Source organism: Helianthus annuus, chromosome 7 (genome assembly GCF_002127325.2).
Source record: "Helianthus annuus cultivar XRQ/B chromosome 7, HanXRQr2.0-SUNRISE, whole genome shotgun sequence".
NCBI lineage: Eukaryota > Viridiplantae > Streptophyta > Magnoliopsida > Asterales > Asteraceae > Helianthus > Helianthus annuus.
This window is the reverse complement of record NC_035439.2, coordinates 136,740,071-136,766,417: the sequence shown is the minus strand read 5'-3', so window position 1 is coordinate 136,766,417 and position 26,347 is coordinate 136,740,071. Positions and strand designations below refer to the sequence as shown.

Genomic DNA, 26,347 nt, shown 5'->3' with positions numbered 1-26,347 from the left:
TCAACTTCTGTAAGTTGCCTAGATCATTTATAATTTAGTTTATGCTTAGTAAATAGCTAGAAAACAAACCGTCGTAAATACGGTTTGACTTTAAATTAAATCCATGATGGTTCTGTCTTATGACGAATCAAAGGTGGTTATAAGTTGGTATCAATGAGGGTAATAAACCCCTAAAAGGGTTCCCCCTGATCACCACTCTAACTATGTCAAATATCGAGTCAAACGTGCGGTTAAAAAGTCAACAGAAAACTATTTTAGCGATTTATGCATAATCTGTGACGTACATACTATGAAACCTGTTTAGACGCTCATAAAACATGATAATAAGTATATAAACTTGTTTGCGCTCGTTTGAATCGACCATTTGCTATATTGAACCGGTTCGGAGCCGAATGTCGCAAAAGTTTGACTTTTGCTTTGACTTCAGTTCTGACCCGTTTTAGTGAGGTATAGATATACCTTAGGACTCTATTAGGACCAGGTCACATGTTGGTATAAACCTCTGTGATCGGTTCATGAGTTATCCGAGTCTTTTGCGCATTTCCGTCATTCGCCTAAAAGTTGACCGTAACGGCCTTTTTAAATTAAAACGAGTATTTCGGACACGTGAACGGACCAGAACCTTGCTTATTAAATTATAAGCATGTCCTTAAAGTTTCACGTCAATCCGAGGTCTAGAATGAGAGTTATGCTAAATGGCGCATTTAAAGTAAACTTTAGTAATTAACGGCGCAATTAGCATAACACCTATCTAAACCAAGATTTCGTCACCAAAACTTTTACCCACTGTATTAAAATAATATTTTGGGAATTTTAAAGATTTTTAATAATTTTTACCTCGCTCATAACCTGCGGTTATGGCTACGGTTCGGTAAATACCGAATATGCCCTTTTCGGCCAAAACATGAGTTCTACAAGGTCTTTTGACCCGATTCCAGTTGCTACTGATTTTAAATAATAAATAAAGTATTTTAAGCTTTATAAGCTGTCGGGAAACTCAGATTTCCTGTAGAACTCGAAAAGCTCTTTAAAAGTCTTTAAAATGACCGAAAAGCCCCTACGGGGCATAATATCAACTTAAACTCGTTACGGGCGTCACGGAAGGTATCCTACTGATACCACAACCCATTTAAGGCATATTGACTTAGGAAATAAGCATACGACCCTCATGGTTAACCGTTTCGCCTATTGCGCGCACGGTTCGGCTTATGAAACTAGTTTTCATAAATTAGCCGATACGGGTCAAATTATATTATTTGAACCCCAAAATCCAGAGTGTGAACCATTAACCCATATAAAACAAGTCTCTGAACTTGTTGGGTCAGAATCACACTCCGTTCTCGGTTTTCGCCTTTTCGCGCGATTAAACCATATCTATATATATCGGAACCAACCGGTCTAGGCTACGGCCATTATAACGACTCGTTAGGATTCTAAGAGGTTAATTAAAACCTTCGCTCCAGATTAGGAGCCCCAGTAAAAGCTATCGGTGATTTAATCCAAATTAAGGAAATATACTTGCAAAGGTAAATACTTTAACTTATTTCCCCTATATGGGCTTGGGTTACGGTATATTAATACCGCTTGATTGAGCATTATATTCTTCCATCGCTTAGGTGGTTAATTAAATAATATGATCGGCTCATTTAAACAGTTTTGTTTCTTATAAGCCTTTGGGGGGGTTTAATGACCGTTGTCCCGGATATCCTTGGCATCATTTTACGAAATGGCCACGACCATCGACATCCCGGTGTAGGCGTACACCCGGTATATAGTGTCGACATTAAATTAAAAGACGTAGCCGTTGGTTTTTATACTACGGATTTACGCAATGTGGTGTGTCTATAAATCTTTAACCCGGCACGACCCGGGCTACTGAACGCATAAAAGAACATGTAAAACGTTCACAAGATTTTATTATAATTTTCCCAAGTTATAAAAGAGTTTGTGCCTTGTGCATTCAAATCAATTTTAATAAACATTTTTAAATGTGTCAGTTGAATGTATTTACCAGTGTAAACTGACGTATTTTTCCCCAAAAAGATTAGATGCAGGTACTATACGTAATGGGCTGGTATAGGCGTCCTAAGCATCGTACATAGTCTCGCAAATTCGATGTTGCATCTGAATGAACAATATTTATTACTTTTTGATCCGCTGTGGATATATTCAACTTCTGTAATACATTTGATATTACAACCAGAGGTTGAAGTTTATATATTTATCTTAAGCTTCCGCTGTGCATTATATAATTGTGTGGTTTGACTATATTGTTGCCAACATCGTCACGGTAATCCCCCACCGGGCCCACCGGTGAGACACGTGGAAATCGGGGTGTGACATAAAAGATATCCGGCTGTATGTTATGTAACAAGAGTCAAATCCATGAAAACAATGTACCAAATGCGAATAGTGTATGTACCAAATGCGAAATTACAACAGAAAGAGAAAGGCAAACTTTTGATTTTTTTCACATGCGAATAGTATATACAACACATGCGAAATTAAAAACAGTATGAAAATGTTTCAATAGCAAAAATTCTGCCATAATACATGCGATTTAGATATAAATAGTTTGCGAAATCATTTAGTATGCATTTACCTTTTAGAATTTCAAATGACAAAATGTACATGAAAACATACCATCATTGTGGAAAACAAGAAGAATCTGTGTGGTGATGATTTTCTATCCCTTTTCTTCTCTTCAAGGTTTAGAATATCTACAAATGCATCTATCCCGTTCGATGCTACGTATTGTTCCCTGAAGAAGCTTTCAAACACAGCTTAGAATGTGATAACCCTCACTAAACCAGGTATCCGTACGATTTAATTAATAATTAATTGCTGCTTAATTACTGTGCTTACTTGAAATTACTGATGAACTGCTACTTGATTTCTGATACTTGTATATTCCTGCATCATACTCTATTTGCTGTCACTACATTATTTACATACTGAACTCTAGTGACAAACATGATGCACAAAGGCACAGTAGCACCATGAACGGATAACCTATTGAACATGCTGATAAAGCCAGCATCAGGCAGATACTGCCTCTAAGGCCTGTATGAGCCAGAAATATTTTACTACACCCATAGTGAGTGTAGGGATACAAGGGTTGTAGAACTGCGTCTCCAGGAATAAGTTGTGTCACTAAAAATGTTATTTACGACACTTAAAAACTTTATTAAGCGCTTTAACGGATTACTATCCAACTGAACAACCGGACTATACCCGGAACATGAAAATTTTGACATTAACATTATTGGTCTTTTTCTGAGCCAGTTAGGGTCCCTGAACACCCTAACACCCGCTATAAAGCACAACATGTGACTAACCAAGTTAGTCCCTAAATCTAACCTAGTTAACTTAACTAATCACCAACTAACTAGTTGGAAATGAACTAGTACCCCCCCCCATTGTAACCGGCCCCAAACTAGAGGGGACACCCTTGTCCTTTGCTTGATTAAAATAATATTAGTGCCTAATATCTTGAAGACATCATAACCTTTGGATAAACATGTTAAGTTTGTCTATAAGTAAGTTTGGATGGCACAAGAGTTCATTCACACAAAACCACAAGAACAAAACTCTCTCTCTTTCCCTTGCTCTAGCTCACGGCCGAACACCCCTCCCCCTCTACACCCATTTTCGGCTCTTGATCTCCACATTCCAAGGTTGTTCAAGTGTTACGGGTCACGCATTAGGAGTCTTGGAGCAGGCGGAAGATGAAGGACCTCTCTACCTAGCTTTTATCCACCTCTTTTTCGCATAGATTCTTCCCTAGCCTCGAGCTAGAGGTATAATGCTTAAAACTCGTACTCGAACTAATCTAAGGTGGTTAATAAGATATATGATGATTAAAACTCGGAATCTTGCATTTTGAAGCATTAAAGTCTACTAAAATTACAAGTATTGTTGGTTAAAAGCATATAAGTTGTGTAAAAGTTGTAGTAACTGAAATTTGTGGTTACCTAGACCCGATCTACGTTGTGGTAGCTCGGATCACCATTTAACCCGGTTTGGTTAAGATCATGGATCATGACATAAGCTTGTTTTGAATGAGACAAGGGTTAAAAGGTGAAACTCTACCACACGAGAAACATGAACTTGTGTAAAAGTATTTTTACTTGTAAAATAGTGTTTGAAACTAGCGGATCTACGTATGTACAAATGGTATTTTCAAAGAACCACATATCAAAGAAATCATGTTTTCTAAAAGATTGATCTTACACTAACAAGTATGATTTTTATAAACCACAAGTGTGTAAACACTTGTGAAATGAAAGGTTCGACAAAATAACAAACCTTGTAAAAGATGACGAGAAGTTGTAAAGATGGATTTACTTTAAAAACGAGGTTTTTACGAGATCGATCTACTTTATATAAAGATCCACAAAATATAATGGGATTTACACTATAGTTTTCGGAAAAAATACAAGTTCATGCGATTATGCGATTTACATACTTGTCGACTAGTTTGATGTGTCGGAAATTGTTTGATTGATTAAAGAGGTTGTTGAAATTGATTTTGTAAAAGAAAATGATACGCTTGAAAGCGTGGTCACCTCCAGTTACAGAGGAAACTCTGGCGAAATTTTTCTAAAAACCTAACACTTAGAAATATTTACACTACAAGCGTTAGAATTATTTTTGACATGTTTTCAAAATATATTTCGCCATGACTTTATTTACAAATATTCGGAGGTGGGATTTTCACAAAACTAAACGTGATAAATATATGTTTAGTAAATATATTTTCACCACGCTGTTTGTGATTATTTTGTGAAAATACATAAATATTATTTTTAGAGTAAAAATAATATTTACGAACGTTAACAGATCCAAAATAATACGAACGCCTCTACGATGATTATATAAGTTACACCGGTAATTACTATTACCACACGAATGATAAAACGTAACTTACGCATTATACGGAAATATTCATGAACGCGTATTTTATCGACGTATTATTTTTGGGGAAAATTATGTGAAATGGAAATATAATATTTTTGAGAAAAATATTTATATTTTGGAATTAGAAATAAAAATATATTAAGTGAGACTTAATGATATAATTCGAACGCACATGTATTAAATCCCCCATCCTTGGGAAGGAGATTAACTACCAAGTACATACGAAAAGTAAACCCGAAATAGTTGTCTAACTATTTCCCAAAAACTTAAACTATAAAGCTAAGGCACGGCCGTCCGACTAATAGAATTAGCACATGTAGGTCGTTGCACAGCTGACTGATTTGGAGTACTTGGTAGAGACGCACCGACAGTGAGTTCATGTCCCCCTTTTCTCTTAACTGTTTTCAGTTTTCTAAACTGCGGGGGTGAAATACATGTTACTATGATTATGAGTACTTTTTACATGGTATGGTTAGCGTAAGGAGGGTTACTACTTAGATCATGTGAGTGGGTAGGCGGGAAATGGAGGCCATTAATCCTCATTGTAGGACCGAGGGACGTAAGCGGTAGATCTATCTGGGTGTAGCGAGCCCAACCCCAGGTCCAGCATAACGGACCTCGGGGTGACTTTGTGCCCCGACGCAAAATCGCAAGGGTTGAGTCTTCCTACTTGCACTTGACACATATCAATGGCCTTGCAAACCGTTGGTGATCTCTTTTTCCTTATTTGCTACCTACCAGGATTTTGATAAATACAAAGGTTTATTTACTCACTTACACATGAACTCGCTCAACATTATTGTTGATTTTTCAACTTACATGTATTTCAGGGAATTAAAAGATCTGGCACGGTATGGCACGTCTTCCCGCTGCACTAGTTTCCGAGGTCATCCGGGGTTTAGGGAATGTGACTCTTTCCTGGACAAGTCACAGTCTTTAAACCATATTTATGTTTTGTTTGCTTGTTGAACAATGTTATGGTATTGTATTTGGTTTTTTTAAAAACTTAATGGATGATCTTGCATGTTTTTAATTCATATAGCTTGGTTATGATTAAGCTATGGTATTAAGAAGTCACACCAAATTAACCACGCTTCCGCAAAGCCAGGGTGTGACATTGAATGTTGCAACCTCAGTTTTTGATCGGTAAAACTCTTCTCTGCCAGTCATAAAAACAAATAATTAGTTGTTGTTTTGTGTATATTTTTATTATATTCTTGTTTGTTTGATATATTTTTTTGATACTTACTGCAAGTCTGCAAAGGTAGCAAATGTGAAGCGGATCACACTCAATTCTTGGGTCAAGAGTGCTTCATGCATGTTCACCACTCTATTGCAGTAAGGTGAGCAAAATTTGTCTCCAAGTTCTGCACATCTTTTTTCACCTCTTATTCTTGCTTGTTCTATTGTCTTGTAAAGCAGTTCGTTTAAACCTTTTGGTATGACTTGTTTTGGAACTTGCTTTGGCTTTGTGTTTTTTCTCCCCCTAGTTTGTTTTTTCCCTTTATCTTCTTCCAATGTTGGCCCTACGCTCAAAACCAACTCAACTGAATGCAGTTCTTCAGCAGTTACCTAAGGGCATTCAGGTTCCATTTCCTTTTCAACTTCAACGTCCGTATCGAGTTGTGGGAGGTCTTTTTCCAGCACTTCTTCCTGGACCTTTTGTGTAGATTCTGCCAAGTTCACTGTCTCTTCGTCAACAGTTTCATTTTCACCAGTTTCTGCATGCCAGAGTAATTTAAGATATACAATAATTCATGATGTTTAATTTTTCTCAAAAAATAAAGGGTTTTTATTACCATTGGCAGTTGTTTGGTAAGCATATACACCCGGCTCCACTGTTTGAATATTTGCAATGAGGGTGTCTGTGACTCCTCCATCATCTGGTTGCAGTGTACCTATAGATCCAAATTATTTTATTTAATACAGCATAATCAAAATCGCAGGAGTATACATGACATTGTGCGCGAAACCAAATCTGAAATGTTTTTCATAGTATCGCATGTGTTTTTTATAGGTTTCGCAAATGCATAATTTTTAGTGAATTTTTACATTATATCGCATGTGTTAATATATGAGTTCGCATGTGTTACCTTCTGATGCCAATTGTACCAAAACACTGGATATTACTTTTTGTGCTTCTTCATCCTCTCTACCTTCTTTGTTTGTATCAACTTCATGATGAACCTCAGAAGTTGGGTTTTCAGGTTCTTGATGAACAGGAGAGGCTGCAGGTTCATCCTCTTGAACCGGTTCAGGTGGCAGACAAATGGGATTACTCTTAAGCGTCTGATCCCACTCCTTACAAGCATTCATAACCTCAACATCCCAAAAACACTTAGTTTTTGCCTCTGACACTAAGTTGTTCATCTCTTGAACTTCTCGAACCATTTTAAGGTATTTTTTGACATTCGCTTTCATCTTTTTCAACAGATTCTGTAATATGAACATAGAAGTTAAATATAATTAATTAAGTTAAATAAGTTAATTTAATATTTTTTTACACTTACCTTTTTGGCTGCTCTTGAAGCCTCTAGTTGTTGTTCGTGGCCGTGTCATAGATTACTGACGGTGAAAGTGGAGCAGGAGTGTTGCAATAATCCATCATTTTCTGCGTCTGCGTTCCAACTTCAAAGTCAATGTTCATCTGAGACATTTCATTTATTTCAAAACTGAAATTCATGAAATCATCGATGTTCTCGTTATCTTTTGGCTCTGCCCCGGTTTCTTCGTTTTGTACTGCGCGCGCAGTCCTTCTTTTGTAGCTTATTGTCGTGTCAACCGGTGGTCGTAGTGTATAATCATCATCCAGAGGACCCTCTTCTTCTTCCTTGTTTTCTTCATTTTCTTCTTCAATTTCTTCTTCATTTTCTTCTTCACTTTCTTCTTCTTCTTCACTCTCACTTGATATCCATAGAGGTCCGTTATCCGAAATATGTTTCTTCGACTTTATCAATCTCTGAAGATGTTATATAACGAATAACCGGCATCTCCATGGCTTTCTCAAACAGGTTAAGCTTTTTGTTGTATTCATGCGTGTACAAAAGCTGTATAAATCGCAAGATCAATTAATTATATAAAAGAACAAACTAGTATTTTTAAATGTGTTATTAAATGTAGTAATGTATACCGTAAGAAAGGCAACAGGTCCTACGAACTGTATCTTATAGTTCTTCCAGCCCGCTCGTGTCCGGCGCAAGGTTTCTAGTAGATATGAGCACCAATCTAGATTTTTTATTTCCTCAACATCTTCTACACCGAGCAAACATCTATCATTTGCAAGTGTTGCGTTTGTAATTTCTGCTAAGAAAGTCATCCAGTATACAAGGAAATTTAATTTAAATAGATGCCCTCCGTCTCTTTGGTTTTCCATTGTATTTGCTATTAAGCCATGGGTAAGTCTCGCGTTTTGTCCCCACTGGCGGATGAATGTATCCCGGACCGCATTTCCCGGTTCTTGACTTTTTTCAATTTTGTCTTGCTTTTTGACTTTCCTCTTATCGGCTATTATTTCAACCTTCTTTGGACCTTTTGGTAATCCAAATACCTCATATACTGTGTTCGATGTTATTTTGATTTGGTGGTTTCCTACGTTTAGCTTATCCAACTTTTCATCAAAGTTTCTCACTAGCCAATACGCCAATCTTGTCGAAATATGGTTGATATTGATATCAAGAATAGCTCCAAACCCCATATCCCTAACATCATCTATCTGTTTCTTTGAAAATCTTCTAACAGTATCCATATATGAGTTAGGTTGGCATCGCAGCAGTATTGCTTCATTGCTGTATTTGAAAAACTCTCTGTGTTCTGTTTTTGGTTGTTGCCCCTTCTTTGAATGTTTTTTTGTGACTATCTTTGATTTTTTTTATCTTCCTTCTTCTCATGCTTTTTCTTTTTTTTGGGTGGTTTAACAAATTCATCATCTTCTGAACTTTCTTGAATCACCAATCTCTTTCTATGCTTTTTAATTTTTATCAGACTTGATATTGGTCCTTCAAAGTCTTCATCAGATTCTATTTCTACAAAATCTCAAGCTATAGTTAAAAAACACTTACAAAATCGCATTTGTCAGCTAATCATGCACAACAAGTCATCAGTTCGCATGTGTTAGATATCAATTCGCACGTTTTATTTTATCAATTTTGCTTTTAAGTGTTATGATTTCGCATTTGTTACATAAGCATTACCTAAACAATACAACTAACTTCTGATATAAAATCGCATTTGCATTTATATCAATTCGCAAATCTAATTTAACCTAAAACAAAAAAACAATACAACTAACTTCTGATATAAAATCGCATTTGCATTTATATCAATTCGCAAATCTAATTTAACCTAAAACAAAAAACCTTCTACATACCAGCTTTTATCATATGAAATCGCAAATATCAAAAAAAGCACAACAAAACCCTATATGATATCGCACATCCATCAGTATCATTAAGACAACTGCATAAAAAATTCAAAACCTAACAAATAAATATACCAGTAACAAACCCTAGCAAAATTGATGTTGTTATCAATATATAATGTTATAAAACTTATATGTTTAGTTAAAACGTTAATAAACAAACAAAATCGCATTTTATTTTAAAGCACCTGTATATTACACTTTAAATCGCAAATGTAAATTGATACCTGGATTCATCTTCTTCGATTGTGGTCTGTCGTTGTTTGCTTTGCTTCTTTTCTCAATATTCATGGAATCGTAGTTGAAATCGCAATGGAGAGTAGCAGGTGATGTTTTGGAGAAGGAGAATGCTTTTGATTTTGGGTTTACGGTATGATTTTGAGTTATTGTGTGCTAATAATCAGGGGTTTTGTTCTCGCTATGGACGATTCTAACCTTGGCGGTTTCTTTTACTAATTTTATTTTGATTCATTTAATTATTTAAACACGCGCTTTTAATGAGATGTACGGTTGTTGTTGTAGCGTACATAATGTTAGATTAGAGCATTTGTATGATAACCGGCCTCTATATATTTATATATATATATATATATATATATATATATATATATATATATAGGGCAAGGATAAATTGAAAACCCGGTTGAGTTAACTAAACCCTGAAAACCCAACCACCACCATTGATTAAGCTTGATGGATGGTTGAGATTCATTTTCGTGACTAGTGAGATATGAATTCCTTTTCTCACTATTTTTTAATATAAATTATGTACTAAAGGGGCAATATGGGAAAAAATTAGTATACTCTGCATGACTGTGTTGTGTGTAAGAACCTTTACATCAAACATCAAACAGCTTCATCATTACACCTTCCTAATCCTAACTCTCTCATACCCTACATCACTCTACAATTTCAAAAAACACAAAACTATTACAAGACTCACATAACTCTCTCATACTCTTCAACAACCGCTCTCAAATTAACCGCAAAAATCACCGGAGAGTCACTCTCTCTCATCATCTTTACCGGAGAGTCGCTCTCTATCATCATATTCGTCAAGGGTATAACTTCATCGACGAAGATATTCAAAAAATCACCGTATAGTTTCAACGGTCACCGGAAGAAAAAATTCAGGCTAAAAACGAGAGGGGTTCAGGTGCGTCGCTCTCTTGGTTGACTAAAATCATCAACTTTGTTTTAGCTATTCAGATTTAGGGTGTTTTATAACAGAGATTATATGGTTTGGGCCTGTAGGGTTTTTTAAGACTTTTGAAAATGCTGGATTGGTTTATACCCATTTGGGTTTTTTCTTAATTACAGGTACCATTAGGGGTTTTTGTTGGTTTTAAATAATCTAACTTGTTCAAAAAGAAAGTTGAAAAAATGTAGGTAGTTATGAATTTTCTTTTAGAGATACAGATCTGGGATGTGTGAAATATAAACTATTAAACAGTTTTCAAAGTGCTCGGTTACTTCATACATATGGTTTTTCTGTTAATGACAGGGGTGACATTAGGGCTTTTTCGGGATGAACACATGATCAATTTGGGGTGGGGGGGTGGGGGGGTGGTTTGTGGGTTAATTTTGATTGAGAAAAAAAATATGATAGTGTGTACTTGTTCATTCTAAGGAAACAAAACTCTGCTTGCTATAAACTGATCTGGGCCATAGTGATCTACTGTTGATTGGAGTCCTATATTTGTTATCCACTAGTGATATGTGTCTGTTAGAAAAGTTATGTGGTCCATATATTGACTGCGTCTTTATCTCATACTTTTGCAGAATCCGTTGTAACATCTAAGAATAGCAAAACAAATCCAACAAAAAAAATGACCACAGGTGCTTATAAATTAGATAAACTATGATCAATTATGCTTACAGATTAAAAACCATTTTGTATTTATTGATGTTGACTACAAATAAAAAAAATGCAGCTAAAAAGGTTCGTGATACCCCGGTGGTTGACAAGCGCAAAAACAGGCAACAAATATGTACGTAACTACTTTTGATTCATTACATGTTTGTTTGTCATGTTATGTCTAATTTCCATAAACTTTCTAAAAAACAGTGACACCAGATACTAATACATGCGGACCATCAATGCGGACAAGGGGGGCTAGAAAAGGTTTAAAACTAGTCTTTTTTTTTTAATAAATATTTTGGTAAAGGTTGTTACCAGTTCGTGATCTATATAAAACTTGTACAAAATGTAGTAAAGGATGCACATTGTGAGGAGAAGGTACGCAGGAGAAAGCTAATAAGTACGTAAAAAAGCATTTTTTATCTTTCGATTGTCTAATAGTAATGCTTTATATAAATAATAAAACAACTATGGTGTCACAGTTTTACCAGATAGTGACTTGGACACTCCGATGGAAAACATTGAGAAAAAAAATAAAGGTACAATTTTTAATGTATGGAAGCTTTGGTTACATTCTTCTTGAATCTAATATTTATGTGTACATGACTTCGTAAAACATTTGTAAGGCAAGGGCGATCAGGACGGGCCGGCAACACGTACAAGAGGAGGTACAAAACTGTGCTAGACATGATCTTTGAAAGTCTAAATAAAATGAATATATGTTTGAATACTTGGCTTAGGTACTTTAATGCTAATTATTTACCAAAAAATGTATATTTACAGCTCAGCGATGGCGTGAAGATAGCAAACCAAAGAAAAATGTCAAAAGGAAACTAATAAGTACGTAAACACACCCCACTACTACTTTCCTTCTTTATGAAATATGTAAATCTTAACCAAAAGTTGCTATCTTAGTTTCAGCAGATGGTGACTCACATATGACTGCAGATACAGCTCTACCAAAACAGGATGCAATTGCTGTTAAAAAAACAAAAAAAGTAAAACATGATCGGGTGGAAACCCGAAGTGGCAAACACGCAAAAACGACGCATAAGTGGCCTAAATTAAAAACACGTTCGTCACCTATGCAGTTGTTCAAATGCATCAAGTCTCTAACGAGGAACCAACAAGAAGACGTTCGTAGGATGGGTTTTGGAAAAATGTTGTCATTCAACATCAGTGGGATACCTCTAAAAATTGCCCACTATGTTGTGGACCGCTTTAACCCAGAAGAAATGGCTATTGAATTGCCATGTGGGTCAATAGATGTTGATGTTCAGTCTATCCATGACCTTCTAGGGATTCCTAAGAAGGGCATAGACATGCAAAAAGTACGGACATTTTCAAAGCTTGATGTTGCTGTTGAAGCATGGAGAAAACGATATCATAAACGATTTGTGTCATCAACGAACCTGGCACGATCTATACTCACAAGTGATGAAGCCAACAGTTTTCATTTCCGACTGGACTTCCTGATGTTATTCTTGACCATCATGGTTGAGTGTAACAAAAATGGGCGAATGAAAGAGTGGATTTTGAAAACTTTTACAGGAGAAACGGATTTTAGTAAAATCAATTGGTGTGCCTATTTGATCCAACAAATCAAATCATGTAAAGATGGTTGGAAGAGTTGTGATCCTGAATCTCCATTTTCTGGACCACTCACACTTTTGGCTGTAAGTGTTCTGTTTAACAAAACTTACTAGCAATATAGGCATACAACATTTCTTTTGTTATCTTACCGCTTGTTTTTTTTTTCACCGTTACACAGTTGCTATATGTCGACAGAGTTAAATGCACAGGATTTCCAGTTGACCGGACGATATACCCAATCGTATTCTGGAGCAAAAACGAACTGAAAAAAAGAGAACGGTTTGAGATAAAACGAGGTGGCTTTGGTGGAGAGGGTTTGCATGAAGTTGGTGTGGTTAGACGGGATCCAATAAAAACAGACTTACATGCTAGTGATGAAGTTCTGAGTGTAAGATTAATAATTACAACCAATTACAAAATAATTATGTTCTTTCGAAAATCGGTTAAAAATGTATTTTATAACTTTGTTTGTAGAATGAGATTGCATTGATAGAAAAACATTTGGACGTGATGGAGGCGAAAAGAGTTACGGTGCAAAAAAAAATTGGAAGCAGTGTTCAATGCCAATCCAGCCAACGAGCAAGTTAAAAAATTGATACAACGATTTGAGAAAATTGTACACTCAAAAAAAACAAGGATATCGCTGTGGCCTGATTCCCCAAGGGAAAAAATTGCTGGGGTGCTCATGTCTCTTAACAAGACGGTCCAAAAACCAGATAATGATTACACTGAAGGTACAACGGGAAAACGGATATGTATCACTTCATTGAAGTATGTACTCAGTTTTTTCTACAAGCTCTTACTAATTTTAATATTTTTTTTAAACTGCAGACCCTGAAGATGATGTGCCAAACGCGGCTGCAGTGGCAAAGATCAATGGTATGACCTTTTTTACAAAAAATATTTATCTTTTTTTATTTGCAAATAATCGTTTACACGAAAAAAAGTATTCATATGTATTTGTAGCTCCATTTTGATTACATTTTCCCGACAAAAATAACAGTGCCATTAGAAATGCCTATGTATAGTAGTTCAAAAACTTAGGGTACATTTAATGTATCGTGGTCATATACTGACTCTTTAAGCCCATTCATTTCTAACACAAAAATAATGAGAATTGACAGATTCGAATAAACCGAATCATGTGGAAGTGCGAAATAAAAAACGCAGTGCAGCGAGTGATAATTTACTGAAAAAAGGTAAGGTGCAAAAAAAAGTATAATACACGCACGTGTGATAATAAACTGATACAATTTTTTTTAAATGTATATAGCATCTGGCAATGATCGGGGGAATGGCAATGGTAAGCGAATGAAGAATGATGTGTCGGCAAAAGGTAACTTTAGTGATGACAATCCTAACAAATACGCGACTGTAAATGACCAGTTTACGCCTATTTATGAAACGAGTGCCAAATGATAAATGATGATTAGATAATTAGGCAAAAGATCAAATACAAATAATCTTAACATACTAAACATACAAATTGAAAGAAAACTCAAAAAGACAAGGTGACATTTTTGTAATTACCACAAACTATCAAAGTTATTATACAAATGTGAACTCAACCAAAAATACCTGAAAAACACAATTTTTTTTTAACATTTTTTATTAAAAAATCGCTACATTTTGTTAGCAAAAAAAATAAAAAAAAAATTTGCTGCTACTAAAAGTAGCGATTTTTTAATAAAAAATGTTAAAAAAATAAAATAATTTGTGTGTGTTTTTTATTTTTTTAGGTTTTTTGGGGGTTAGTTTTTAGCATTTGAGCTTGGGTGGGGGGGGGGGGGGGGGTTGTTAGGTTTTTTTTTTTTTTTTTTTTTGGGGGGGGGGTGGGGGTTAGGTTTTTTAGGTATATTTGTAGAGTAACTTTAATAGTTATTGATAATTACAAAAATGTCACCTTGTCTTTTTGAGTTTTCCTTCAATTTGTATGTTTAGTATGTTAAGATTATTTGTACAAAACCTTTACCCTAGATAATTATTCCTAATGTGGTTTCCCAACATGCAGGTTTCATCTGGAATTTGGCTTAACTGGTTAATTACACTAAACATATTTTCATACTTTGAGGTTTTGCTTTGCACCGGTGCGCCACCCCCCCCCCCCAACGTCATGAGTCAAGGGCTGCTATACTAAATACTTATAAATGACCATTTTGCTCTTTTCGAACTTATGCTTATTGTACATAAAGTTTCTAGTCAATTTCTTTATGGTCCCAATTGGGTTCTTCAACCTGTACACATTAAGGACTATAGGAGTGAGTTTGAGAACGGTAAAACGGTCATTTACGGATATTAAATAACCCTTGTCTAATGATGTTTTAAGCCAAATCAGGAACTAAACTTGCAAGTTAGGCAATCGCAGGGGCGATTTTTGTCATTAACTTAATGTAATATTATTAATATTGTTAATGATGTAATCATTAATCACAAAATAAAATTAATATCAATACTTAACCATATTTATGTAATTGTCTTTGGGCTAACTACTGGAAAATGTAATGATCTTTGTATTAAATTTTCGAGTAAATTACAAAAATCGTCCTTTATGTATGTCACTTATTGCAAAATGTGTCCTTTGTCTTCAATAATTTCTGAAAACGTACTTAATGTTTGCAAACCCTTGTAAGTTATGTCTTTTAGCCCTAACTCAGTTAATTTTTATGGTTAAATCTGGCCAAATAGACCCCATATGATGGTATTTTAGTGGTTAAATTTGACCAAATGGACCCCACATGAGAGTAAAATGACCAAAATACCCTTATGTTGGGTCCATTTGGTCAAATTTAACAAAAAAAAAATTAACTGAGTTAGGGTTAAAGGACATAACTTGTAAGAGTTTGCAAACATCGAGTATGTTTTCTGTAATTATTGAAGATAAAGTACACAGTTTGCAATAAGTAACATACATAAAGAACGATTTTTGTAATTTACTCTAAATTTTCATCATAGTATTCAAAGTCACAAGCGCATAAGGAGTTGCTAGTCGCCTAGTCACAAAACACAATAATAGGAAAAAAAAGTAATAATATAGTAGCCATAGAAAGCTTAAAAAATAACAGCCTTCCACGAATATATATATATATATATATATATATATATATATATAGGGCAAGGATAAATTGAAAACCCGGTTGAGTTAACTAAACCCTGAAAACCCAACCACCACCATTGATTAAGCTTGATGGATGGTTGAGATTCATTTTCGTGACTAGTGAGATATGAATTCCTTTTCTCACTATTTTTTAATATAAATTATGTACTAAAGGGGCAATATGGGAAAAAATTAGTATACTCTGCATGACTGTGTTGTGTGTAAGAACCTTTACATCAAACATCAAACAGCTTCATCATTACACCTTCCTAATCCTAACTCTCTCATACCCTACATCACTCTACAATTTCAAAAAACACAAAACTATTACAAGACTCACATAACTCTCTCATACTCTTCAACAACCGCTCTCAAATTAACCGCAAAAATCACCGGAGAGTCACTCTCTCTCATCATCTTTACCGGAGAGTCGCTCTCTATCATCATATTCGTCAAGGGTATAACTTCATCGACGAAGATATTCAAAAAATCACCGTATAGTTTCAACGGTCACCGGAAGAAAAAATTCAGGCTAAAAACGAGAGGGGTTCAGGTGCGTCGCTCTCTTGGTTGACTAAAATCATCAACTTTGTTTTAGCTATTCAGATTTAGGGTGTTTTATAACAGAGATTATATGGTTTGGGCCTGTAGGGTTTTTTAAGACTTTTGAAAATGCTGGATTGGTTTATACCCATTTGGGTTTTTTCTTAATTACAGGTACCATTAGGGGTTTTTGTTGGTTTTAAATAATCTAACTTGTTCAAAAAGAAAGTTGAAAAAATGTAGGTAGTTATGAATTTTCTTTTAGAGATACAGATCTGGGATGTGTGAAATATAAACTATTAAACAGTTTTCAAAGTGCTCGGTTACTTCATACATATGGTTTTTCTGTTAATGACAGGGGTGACATTAGGGCTTTTTCGGGATGAACACATGATCAATTTGGGGTGGGGGGTGGGGGGGGTGGTTTGTGGGTTAATTTTGATTGAGAAAAAAAATATGATAGTGTGTACTTGTTCATTCTAAGGAAACAAAACTCTGCTTGCTATAAACTGATCTGGGCCATAGTGATCTACTGTTGATTGGAGTCCTATATTTGTTATCCACTAGTGATATGTGTCTGTTAGAAAAGTTATGTGGTCCATATATTGACTGCGTCTTTATCTCATACTTTTGCAGAATCCGTTGTAACATCTAAGAATAGCAAAACAAATCCAACAAAAAAAAATGACCACAGGTGCTTATAAATTAGATAAACTATGATCAATTATGCTTACAGATTAAAAACCATTTTGTATTTATTGATGTTGACTACAAATAAAAAAAATGCAGCTAAAAAGGTTCGTGATACCCCGGTGGTTGACAAGCGCAAAAACAGGCAACAAATATGTACGTAACTACTTTTGATTCATTACATGTTTGTTTGTCATGTTATGTCTAATTTCCATAAACTTTCTAAAAAACAGTGACACCAGATACTAATACATGCGGACCATCAATGCGGACAAGGGGGGCTAGAAAAGGTTTAAAACTAGTCTTTTTTTTTTAATAAATATTTTGGTAAAGGTTGTTACCAGTTCGTGATCTATATAAAACTTGTACAAAATGTAGTAAAGGATGCACATTGTGAGGAGAAGGTACGCAGGAGAAAGCTAATAAGTACGTAAAAAAGCATTTTTTATCTTTCGATTGTCTAATAGTAATGCTTTATATAAATAATAAAACAACTATGGTGTCACAGTTTTACCAGATAGTGACTTGGACACTCCGATGGAAAACATTGAGAAAAAAAATAAAGGTACAATTTTTAATGTATGGAAGCTTTGGTTACATTCTTCTTGAATCTAATATTTATGTGTACATGACTTCGTAAAACATTTGTAAGGCAAGGGCGATCAGGACGGGCCGGCAACACGTACAAGAGGAGGTACAAAACTGTGCTAGACATGATCTTTGAAAGTCTAAATAAAATGAATATATGTTTGAATACTTGGCTTAGGTACTTTAATGCTAATTATTTACCAAAAAATGTATATTTACAGCTCAGCGATGGCGTGAAGATAGCAAACCAAAGAAAAATGTCAAAAGGAAACTAATAAGTACGTAAACACACCCCACTACTACTTTCCTTCTTTATGAAATATGTAAATCTTAACCAAAAGTTGCTATCTTAGTTTCAGCAGATGGTGACTCACATATGACTGCAGATACAGCTCTACCAAAACAGGATGCAATTGCTGTTAAAAAAACAAAAAAAGTAAAACATGATCGGGTGGAAACCCGAAGTGGCAAACACGCAAAAACGACGCATAAGTGGCCTAAATTAAAAACACGTTCGTCACCTATGCAGTTGTTCAAATGCATCAAGTCTCTAACGAGGAACCAACAAGAAGACGTTCGTAGGATGGGTTTTGGAAAAATGTTGTCATTCAACATCAGTGGGATACCTCTAAAAATTGCCCACTATGTTGTGGACCGCTTTAACCCAGAAGAAATGGCTATTGAATTGCCATGTGGGTCAATAGATGTTGATGTTCAGTCTATCCATGACCTTCTAGGGATTCCTAAGAAGGGCATAGACATGCAAAAAGTACGGACATTTTCAAAGCTTGATGTTGCTGTTGAAGCATGGAGAAAACGATATCATAAACGATTTGTGTCATCAACGAACCTGGCACGATCTATACTCACAAGTGATGAAGCCAACAGTTTTCATTTCCGACTGGACTTCCTGATGTTATTCTTGACCATCATGGTTGAGTGTAACAAAAATGGGCGAATGAAAGAGTGGATTTTGAAAACTTTTACAGGAGAAACGGATTTTAGTAAAATCAATTGGTGTGCCTATTTGATCCAACAAATCAAATCATGTAAAGATGGTTGGAAGAGTTGTGATCCTGAATCTCCATTTTCTGGACCACTCACACTTTTGGCTGTAAGTGTTCTGTTTAACAAAACTTACTAGCAATATAGGCATACAACATTTCTTTTGTTATCTTACCGCTTGTTTTTTTTTTTCACCGTTACACAGTTGCTATATGTCGACAGAGTTAAATGCACAGGATTTCCAGTTGACCGGACGATATACCCAATCGTATTCTGGAGCAAAAACGAACTGAAAAAAAGAGAACGGTTTGAGATAAAACGAGGTGGCTTTGGTGGAGAGGGTTTGCATGAAGTTGGTGTGGTTAGACGGGATCCAATAAAAACAGACTTACATGCTAGTGATGAAGTTCTGAGTGTAAGATTAATAATTACAACCAATTACAAAATAATTATGTTCTTTCGAAAATCGGTTAAAAATGTATTTTATAACTTTGTTTGTAGAATGAGATTGCATTGATAGAAAAACATTTGGACGTGATGGAGGCGAAAAGAGTTACGGTGCAAAAAAAATTGGAAGCAGTGTTCAATGCCAATCCAGCCAACGAGCAAGTTAAAAAATTGATACAACGATTTGAGAAAATTGTACACTCAAAAAAAACAAGGATATCGCTGTGGCCTGATTCCCCAAGGGAAAAAATTGCTGGGGTGCTCATGTCTCTTAACAAGACGGTCCAAAAACCAGATAATGATTACACTGAAGGTACAACGGGAAAACGGATATGTATCACTTCATTGAAGTATGTACTCAGTTTTTTCTACAAGCTCTTACTAATTTTAATATTTTTTTTAAACTGCAGACCCTGAAGATGATGTGCCAAACGCGGCTGCAGTGGCAAAGATCAATGGTATGACCTTTTTTACAAAAAATATTTATCTTTTTTTATTTGCAAATAATCGTTTACACGAAAAAAAGTATTCATATGTATTTGTAGCTCCATTTTGATTACATTTTCCCGACAAAAATAACAGTGCCATTAGAAATGCCTATGTATAGTAGTTCAAAACCTTAGGGTACATTTAATGTATCGTGGTCATATACTGACTCTTTAAGCCCATTCATTTCTAACACAAAAATAATGAGAATTGACAGATTCGAATAAACCGAATCATGTGGAAGTGCGAAATAAAAAACGCAGTGCAGCGAGTGATAATTTACTGAAAAAAGGTAAGGTGCAAAAAAAAGTATAATACACGCACGTGTGATAATAAACTGATACAATTTTTTTTAAATGTATATAGCATCTGGCAATGATCGGGGGAATGGCAATGGTAAGCGAATGAAGAATGATGTGTCGGCAAAAGGTAACTTTAGTGATGACAATCCTAACAAATACGTCTTGTGTGATAATAAACTGATACTATTTTTTTTTAACGTATATAGCATCTGGCAATGATCGGGGGGATGGCGATGGTAAGCGAATGAAGAATGATGTGTCGGTAAAAGGTAACTTTAGTGATGACAATCCTAACAAAAACGTCTTGTGTGATAATAAACTGATACTATTTTTTTTAAACGTATATAGCATCTCGCAATAATCGGGGGAATGGCGATGATAACCGAATGAAGAATGATGTGTCGGCAAAAGGTAACTTTATTGATGACAATCCTAACAGAAACGTCTTGCGTGATAATAAACTGATACTATTTTTTTTAAACGTATATAGCATCTGGCAATGATCAGGGGAATGGCGATGGTAAGCAAATGAAGAATGATGTGTCAGCGAAAGGTAACTTTAGTGATGACAATCCTAACAAAACCGTTGTGTGAGGAAAAGCTAACTTTAATTTCTTTATTTGAAATAGAAACTCCACTTTAATTTTCCTACACGACAACATACACGTGCAGTAATTGTAGATATAAAAAAAAAAATAATGACATCAATGTTACATTCCCCTACATATGAAAAAATGTTTAACTAACTATAAGTAGTAAACCAACAAATGTATGGCCTAAAATTGCAAACTAAGCGTAACATGTGTGTATGTGGCCACGTTAAAATAAATAGATCGGGGTAAGGCTGACAAAACACCAGAGATGATAGATGGAGAAAGGTGCAGAGATGCCACTACAAAAAAAAATGCTACATGTGGAGACATAGGCAACAAAGAAATTGAGGCAAAAGATCAAGAGACGATAACTACAACAAGTAAGTTTTACATCTTATATATAACCCGTCTCAATTGTAGAATATTCAAGAAAACCAAAGCACACACAAAACAAACTAACACGTATGTGTCTGTGTACATGTGAATGAATATAAAAAGACAAGAACAACGAAACACAAAACATGCAAGGATTGTTTGACGCGCCTACCTTTCACCTGCTCACACAAGACACCGAATTAGGTGACTCATAATTCCCCCAAAAAAATGAACATGTGTTATTTCTGTACACAACGGATAGCCCGACTTATCAATACGAAAAAAAAATTGCAGGTGATGATGTCGATGATACGCATGACAAAAATCAAGAAGGTGAGTTCTACATGTTTTTTTTTTTTACTTCTTTCGAATATTATAATAAACTTGGCATTTTTTTATTAAAAACTAACAAACAAAAACTAAAATTGATCAGGGAAGGGAACGGCTGAAAAGGATATCACACGTAATGCTTGGATAAAGGAACTCGAATCAAGACGAAGAAAACCAGTTGGTAGGTTCGCCGGCTCACGTGATGACCATGAAGACGAAATGGGAATAGACATTACAACGGAAGAACAGCGTATTTGGGATTTCCTATTCGATGTGAAGTACTCAGTGTAAGTTTCAAATTAGAAATATTAAAAATATTACTTGTTACATTATGCAAAACTTTGGTCCTCTGATAGATTATGGAATGTTTTTGCTCCAAATAGTATGTTTTTTTTTTTTAAATAGTCTATTATGTTTTAAGTGTATAACTGCATATGATTTTTCGCAAAACAGGACACGTGGAATGGTCATCTCCTTGTCTAGCGGGGTAACAAAAAAATTTGGTCAATCTGCTGGGTAAGTTCACCTATAAAATATATACATAAAACATAATAGGCCTAGTTTCTTGATATCCAGAATCTAATCTACATATCTAACATTGTCTTGCGCAGAGATGTTATCTTCGAGAGTATATACGGCTTAGAACTCACAAAAACGCTGATGCGCACTTTGAGGGGGGAAGTGAAGGTCTGCTCTGATGTAGTTGATGCTTGGGTAGATGTGATGAATTATGAAGAACTTGACAGAACCGACGGCTGCCCAACGCGGGTTTATTTTAACACAACTGTGATAGTAAGTATTCATACTGTATTACTTGATCTTTGACTGTGATTATGGATTTATTAAGTCTTTCGGAACGTTGTAAGTATGTCTATCTAAATGCATCTTTTGAATTATGGGTGATTCGCGGCTTGCACAACCTTATTGACACAAAACTTATTTTGGAAAAAAATCAGGACAGCTGGCTTTTGACGGATTCTACTTGTGATGATGATGAACGTATGCAAACGTTCGGCGAAAGGATGGTCATAGGCGGCGCATATGATTTCATTGGGATCAAAATGGGTTTCTTTCCAATCCTCGAGAATGATGAATATTACATGCTTGTTTTCGATCTGGAAAACGGTGAAATAACCGTCATAGACCACAAGCCTGATCGCACACCCTTAGCTGGCATTAGGGATCATCAAGACTACTACAAAAAAGATACACCATACAAAGTGGTTAGTCATTTTCTTTTCCCATAAAAACATTAGGATGAAAAACAAAGAACTCATACAAAAACTGATTATTTTATCGTTTTTTTTTTTTAACAGAAGCATATGCTGGACAATTATTTGGAGCATTGCAAACATCCGTTAAAGGATAAAATTGCACCAGCCAAGATTAAGAGGTGTGATATCCATTGGGCGACAAGTGCACATCCAATGGATAGTGCAGTGTTCCTTATGCACCACATGCAAAATTTTAACGGCGTTGGTAAACACTTTGAATGTGGTTTTAGTAGCAACTGGAAACAAAAGCAAAAACAGATTCTTACCCTCCGAAAAAAATTCGCTACACGCATACTACTCTGTGATGTGAATGTGGTGAAGGGAAAGGTTCGTGATGCTGCATTATCAGTGTAAGTTGCTGCTCCGTATGGTAAAGGTTATGTTTTTTTGTGGATGGGACTATGGTGTACAACTTAAACAATTTAAACTCGTACTTTGTTAGTTGCCTATATGTATCTAACTATTAATGTCTGTCGTTGATCCGGACATATTAAACATTTTGGTGAAGCGTAAGTAAACTACTGGAAAGTTTGACAAGCGACCATAACTATCAATATGTGTGTTGTTTGCTATAATAATTAGCGTTACTCAAACGGCCATAACTATCATTACAGAATTGCTTTGTTACAAAAAAAAAAAAACCTTTCTTTGTACAAACAAACAGTACCAAAAAAAAATGTAACAATATATATTAAATTGAGGGGCGAGTTACCTACTATGCAAAACCTAACTACTCATTATAATATATTTTCATAAATGCCAGCTTTGAATTGTCAAATCTGCAAAAAAAAAAAAGTACACGCATGTACCCCAAACCATATCCAAGAAATATTTATTATAATATATATAAAGTAGTTGTTATGGGGAATCTAAGATGGACAAAAAGCCATGATAGTTCTCAGATTGTACTTGTGGGAAACGTTGATGTTATATGTTAACTCAATTGATATACTATTATAGTATTTTTATAAATAAAAAAAAGAGGTGAAGTCTTACAAAGTAGTTGTGCCAACTTGGAAGTGACTGCATAAGTACATACATATCGAACACTATATCCAAGAAATATACAAAAGTACATTCTCATTAATTGCCCCCAATATGGGGAATCTAAATTTGACAAAAAGGAAACTTGTCACTTATTAATGTTTAGACCAATAAAAAGGTATAAATAATAAAAAGGAAAAAATATGTGTACTCTATCTCTAAGTATTTTGTAACTACAGTACACACATCTGATAAATTCCAAATTGACTTTTTGCATGTAGTAATAAAAATATAAAATATATATATACACCTGGCGCAAAAATCAAAAGTCCAAAACTTTAAAGAAAACGGAACCTTTAAAGAAAATTGAAACTCATTAAATCAAAAAAATAATTATCTCCTATGTTGGTCAGAGTAGTACATTTAATGTTGATGTAAACTGATGTAAACAATATAATTAATTTTTCCACCTAACATCATTTTGTTGTCTATAAAAATAAGGTGAAATGTAAAATTTAGATTCATCACTTTTGCACAATAAAAAAGAACCAAAAAAAAAAAACACCTTACTATGTCTAGTCCATCATCACCGGCGAACTCAAAACGGGTTACCAAACGATTACGGAGAACTCTTTCATTCGAACTCCAAACTCCAAAATCGGATTGCAACCCAGAATGTTCTCAAATCACAAAAACCCCTTGCATTCCGTCAATGCCGCCCACTGTTGAAGAAAATCTGGATATCGATGCTAAGCTTATAAGTGATCTCCTTACTAACACTAAAGCTGAAGCAACAACACATGATGAGATGTCACTAGATGATGAACTTTTGGATGTTGACTGGGGATCATTTTACTTCACCACACAAGTTACCCCCGTCAAAAAAACTTCATCTGTAGTGCTCGAAGACCAAGCAAAACCAGTCACCGGCACCCAGGAGACCTCCCCGTCACAAGCAAAACTTCATCTGACTGGGGATCAAAAAACTATCGATGATCCTGAAGATGATCCTATAGATGATGATTACTCCTGCTACTCAGAAAACACCCTTATCTCGTGGGCCAACCACAACCCCTGGGAGAGTGAGCTTAGCCCAGAACCACTTAGCGCTGAAATTGAGTATGGCACACCAAGATCGTTTCTTGACTAAATAGTGGTGTTTACATCATGTTGCTATTATCGATGTGAAAAAAAATGTGCCCCAATTTTCCCTCTCTCATGCAATATAGGGGCTACTTTACTTATCCTATGTTGTTTACCATATCTAGTGTTGAAGTTATTATGTACTCAATTATTGAGATAAATCTATGTTTTTCGCAGTGTATCTTATTCAATAATTCGTGTCATTATTATATGATTTTAAAAAAAATATTGATATCTTAAAAAAAAAGGACATACATAGGTTACACACCTTAGGGAAAAAAAAAAAAAAAAAGAGTCACGTGATCAAATCTAAAAAAACATACAAAGTTGTTGGGGAAAAAAAAAAACTCAAGGAAGGTTCAAAGGCACATGATCAAACACACACATAAAAAAAATGTACAAAAAAAAACTCTCTGAAAAAAATGTATCTCGGATACACCAAAAATTTACAAAAATCATGGGCAAAAGAAAAATGTAACATGGTAAAGACAAGAACAAAAAAGACAACATAAAAAATTCAGATTCAAAACATCAAAACTCTACATAAAATCTTAGTGGGAAAAAAATGTAATATGGAAAAAACAAAACCCAAAACCCCAAAACATAGAAAAATCTCAGATTCAACCAAACATCACCAAGTACATACTAGAAAAAGTCATTAAACATACTAATAAGCATAATCCAACTAAGTACTATCTAATTCTTAATCATAACAAACAATCCTAACAAGTAAGGGGCCAAACACTAACGCTAATATCAGTAACCATATAACCCTATTCTTCTTCCGAATTTCTTGTTCGCGGGTAAACAGTTCAGCTTGCAGGTTGTTGATGTTCCTCAAAAGACCTGGTATGATCCTAGTTGACCGTAAGCACATCGGTGGGTCGACCCAACCAATGAAAGGGCAGTTGCTAGGCTACATTAAAAAAAAGGCCAAAAAACATGATTAGAAAACACGTTTACTTAATAAGACCAGGGTTTGAATCTTTTACCTTAAATGGACATGAATAGAACCTTCTTCCTGGGTTATCGTCGGTCCATGATGTCCGAATAACAGCAATCCTCCCACATGAACACCTTTTCATCTTTTTTGAGAGATAGATGAATATAGTTTGGGTAGTTGGAGATGGAGATAGTTGGAAGCTTGTAATTGAAATGATGGATCTAATATAAAGATATGAACCAACCATTTGTGGGTCCCATGGTAAATATATCCTTTTGTCATTACCCACGTCCACCTACTTCCTACTTTTTTAACTTTTCATTACTTTTTTTAAAATAAACCAAAAACATAATACATCCAAAGAAATAAAGTAACAACACACAAAGTAGATAGTTTTTTTTTTCCATTACATATTACACCACACAAGATTACAAAAACATTAGACACATAAATTACTCCTTACATAATGTTGATAACCTGATACTCCCCTGATACTATACCTAATTTCTAATTAACCTAAAAACATACATACATCTTAAAAAACAACATAATTAAAAAAACACACCAACAACACCTAATTTCTACTTGAGCTTGTTCATGTGAACCATTTTTTGCACTTGCAAGGGTTTGCTGGCACAGGGGAAACTGATATGTTTATTGGGAAATATGAATCCCACTCAATTTCACTCATCCATGAGACATCATCAACCCAATCGCTGGTTGTGGGATCTTCAACATCTCTTTTTTTTGGGTTTGTTG

The 26,347-nt window shown here is 35.1% G+C and overlaps 2 protein-coding genes and 2 long non-coding RNA genes across 4 annotated transcripts; 3 read left to right on the top strand and 1 right to left on the bottom strand.

Moving 5' to 3' along the window:
* Window positions 1-287: 287 nt before the first annotated feature.
* Window positions 288-6,647, bottom strand: LOC118480281. Its single transcript, XM_035975050.1, has 4 exons — window positions 6,636-6,647; window positions 6,170-6,492; window positions 6,037-6,079; window positions 288-296 (listed from the first exon to the last, which is right to left on the bottom strand). Exons 1-4 carry the CDS (start codon window positions 6,645-6,647, stop codon window positions 288-290), a joined length of 387 nt encoding a protein of 128 aa, XP_035830943.1.
* Window positions 6,648-11,550: 4,903 nt separating this feature from the next.
* LOC118480456 lies at window positions 11,551-11,728 on the top strand. The gene is made up of 2 exons (XR_004862832.1): window positions 11,551-11,598; window positions 11,681-11,728. It is a non-coding gene; the product is annotated as an uncharacterized LOC118480456 (long non-coding RNA).
* A 5,768-nt stretch (window positions 11,729-17,496) lies between these two features.
* Window positions 17,497-17,674, top strand: LOC118480455. Its single transcript, XR_004862831.1, has 2 exons — window positions 17,497-17,544; window positions 17,627-17,674. It is a non-coding gene; the product is annotated as an uncharacterized LOC118480455 (long non-coding RNA).
* Window positions 17,675-20,807: 3,133 nt separating this feature from the next.
* LOC110866995 lies at window positions 20,808-22,998 on the top strand. Its single transcript, XM_035975049.1, has 7 exons — window positions 20,808-20,919; window positions 21,209-21,247; window positions 21,348-21,531; window positions 21,698-21,760; window positions 21,856-22,036; window positions 22,201-22,467; window positions 22,561-22,998. The coding sequence occupies exons 1-7, from the start codon at window positions 20,808-20,810 to the stop codon at window positions 22,870-22,872; spliced, it is 1,158 nt and encodes a 385-aa protein (XP_035830942.1). The 3' UTR covers window positions 22,873-22,998.
* Window positions 22,999-26,347: the final 3,349 nt, after the last annotated feature.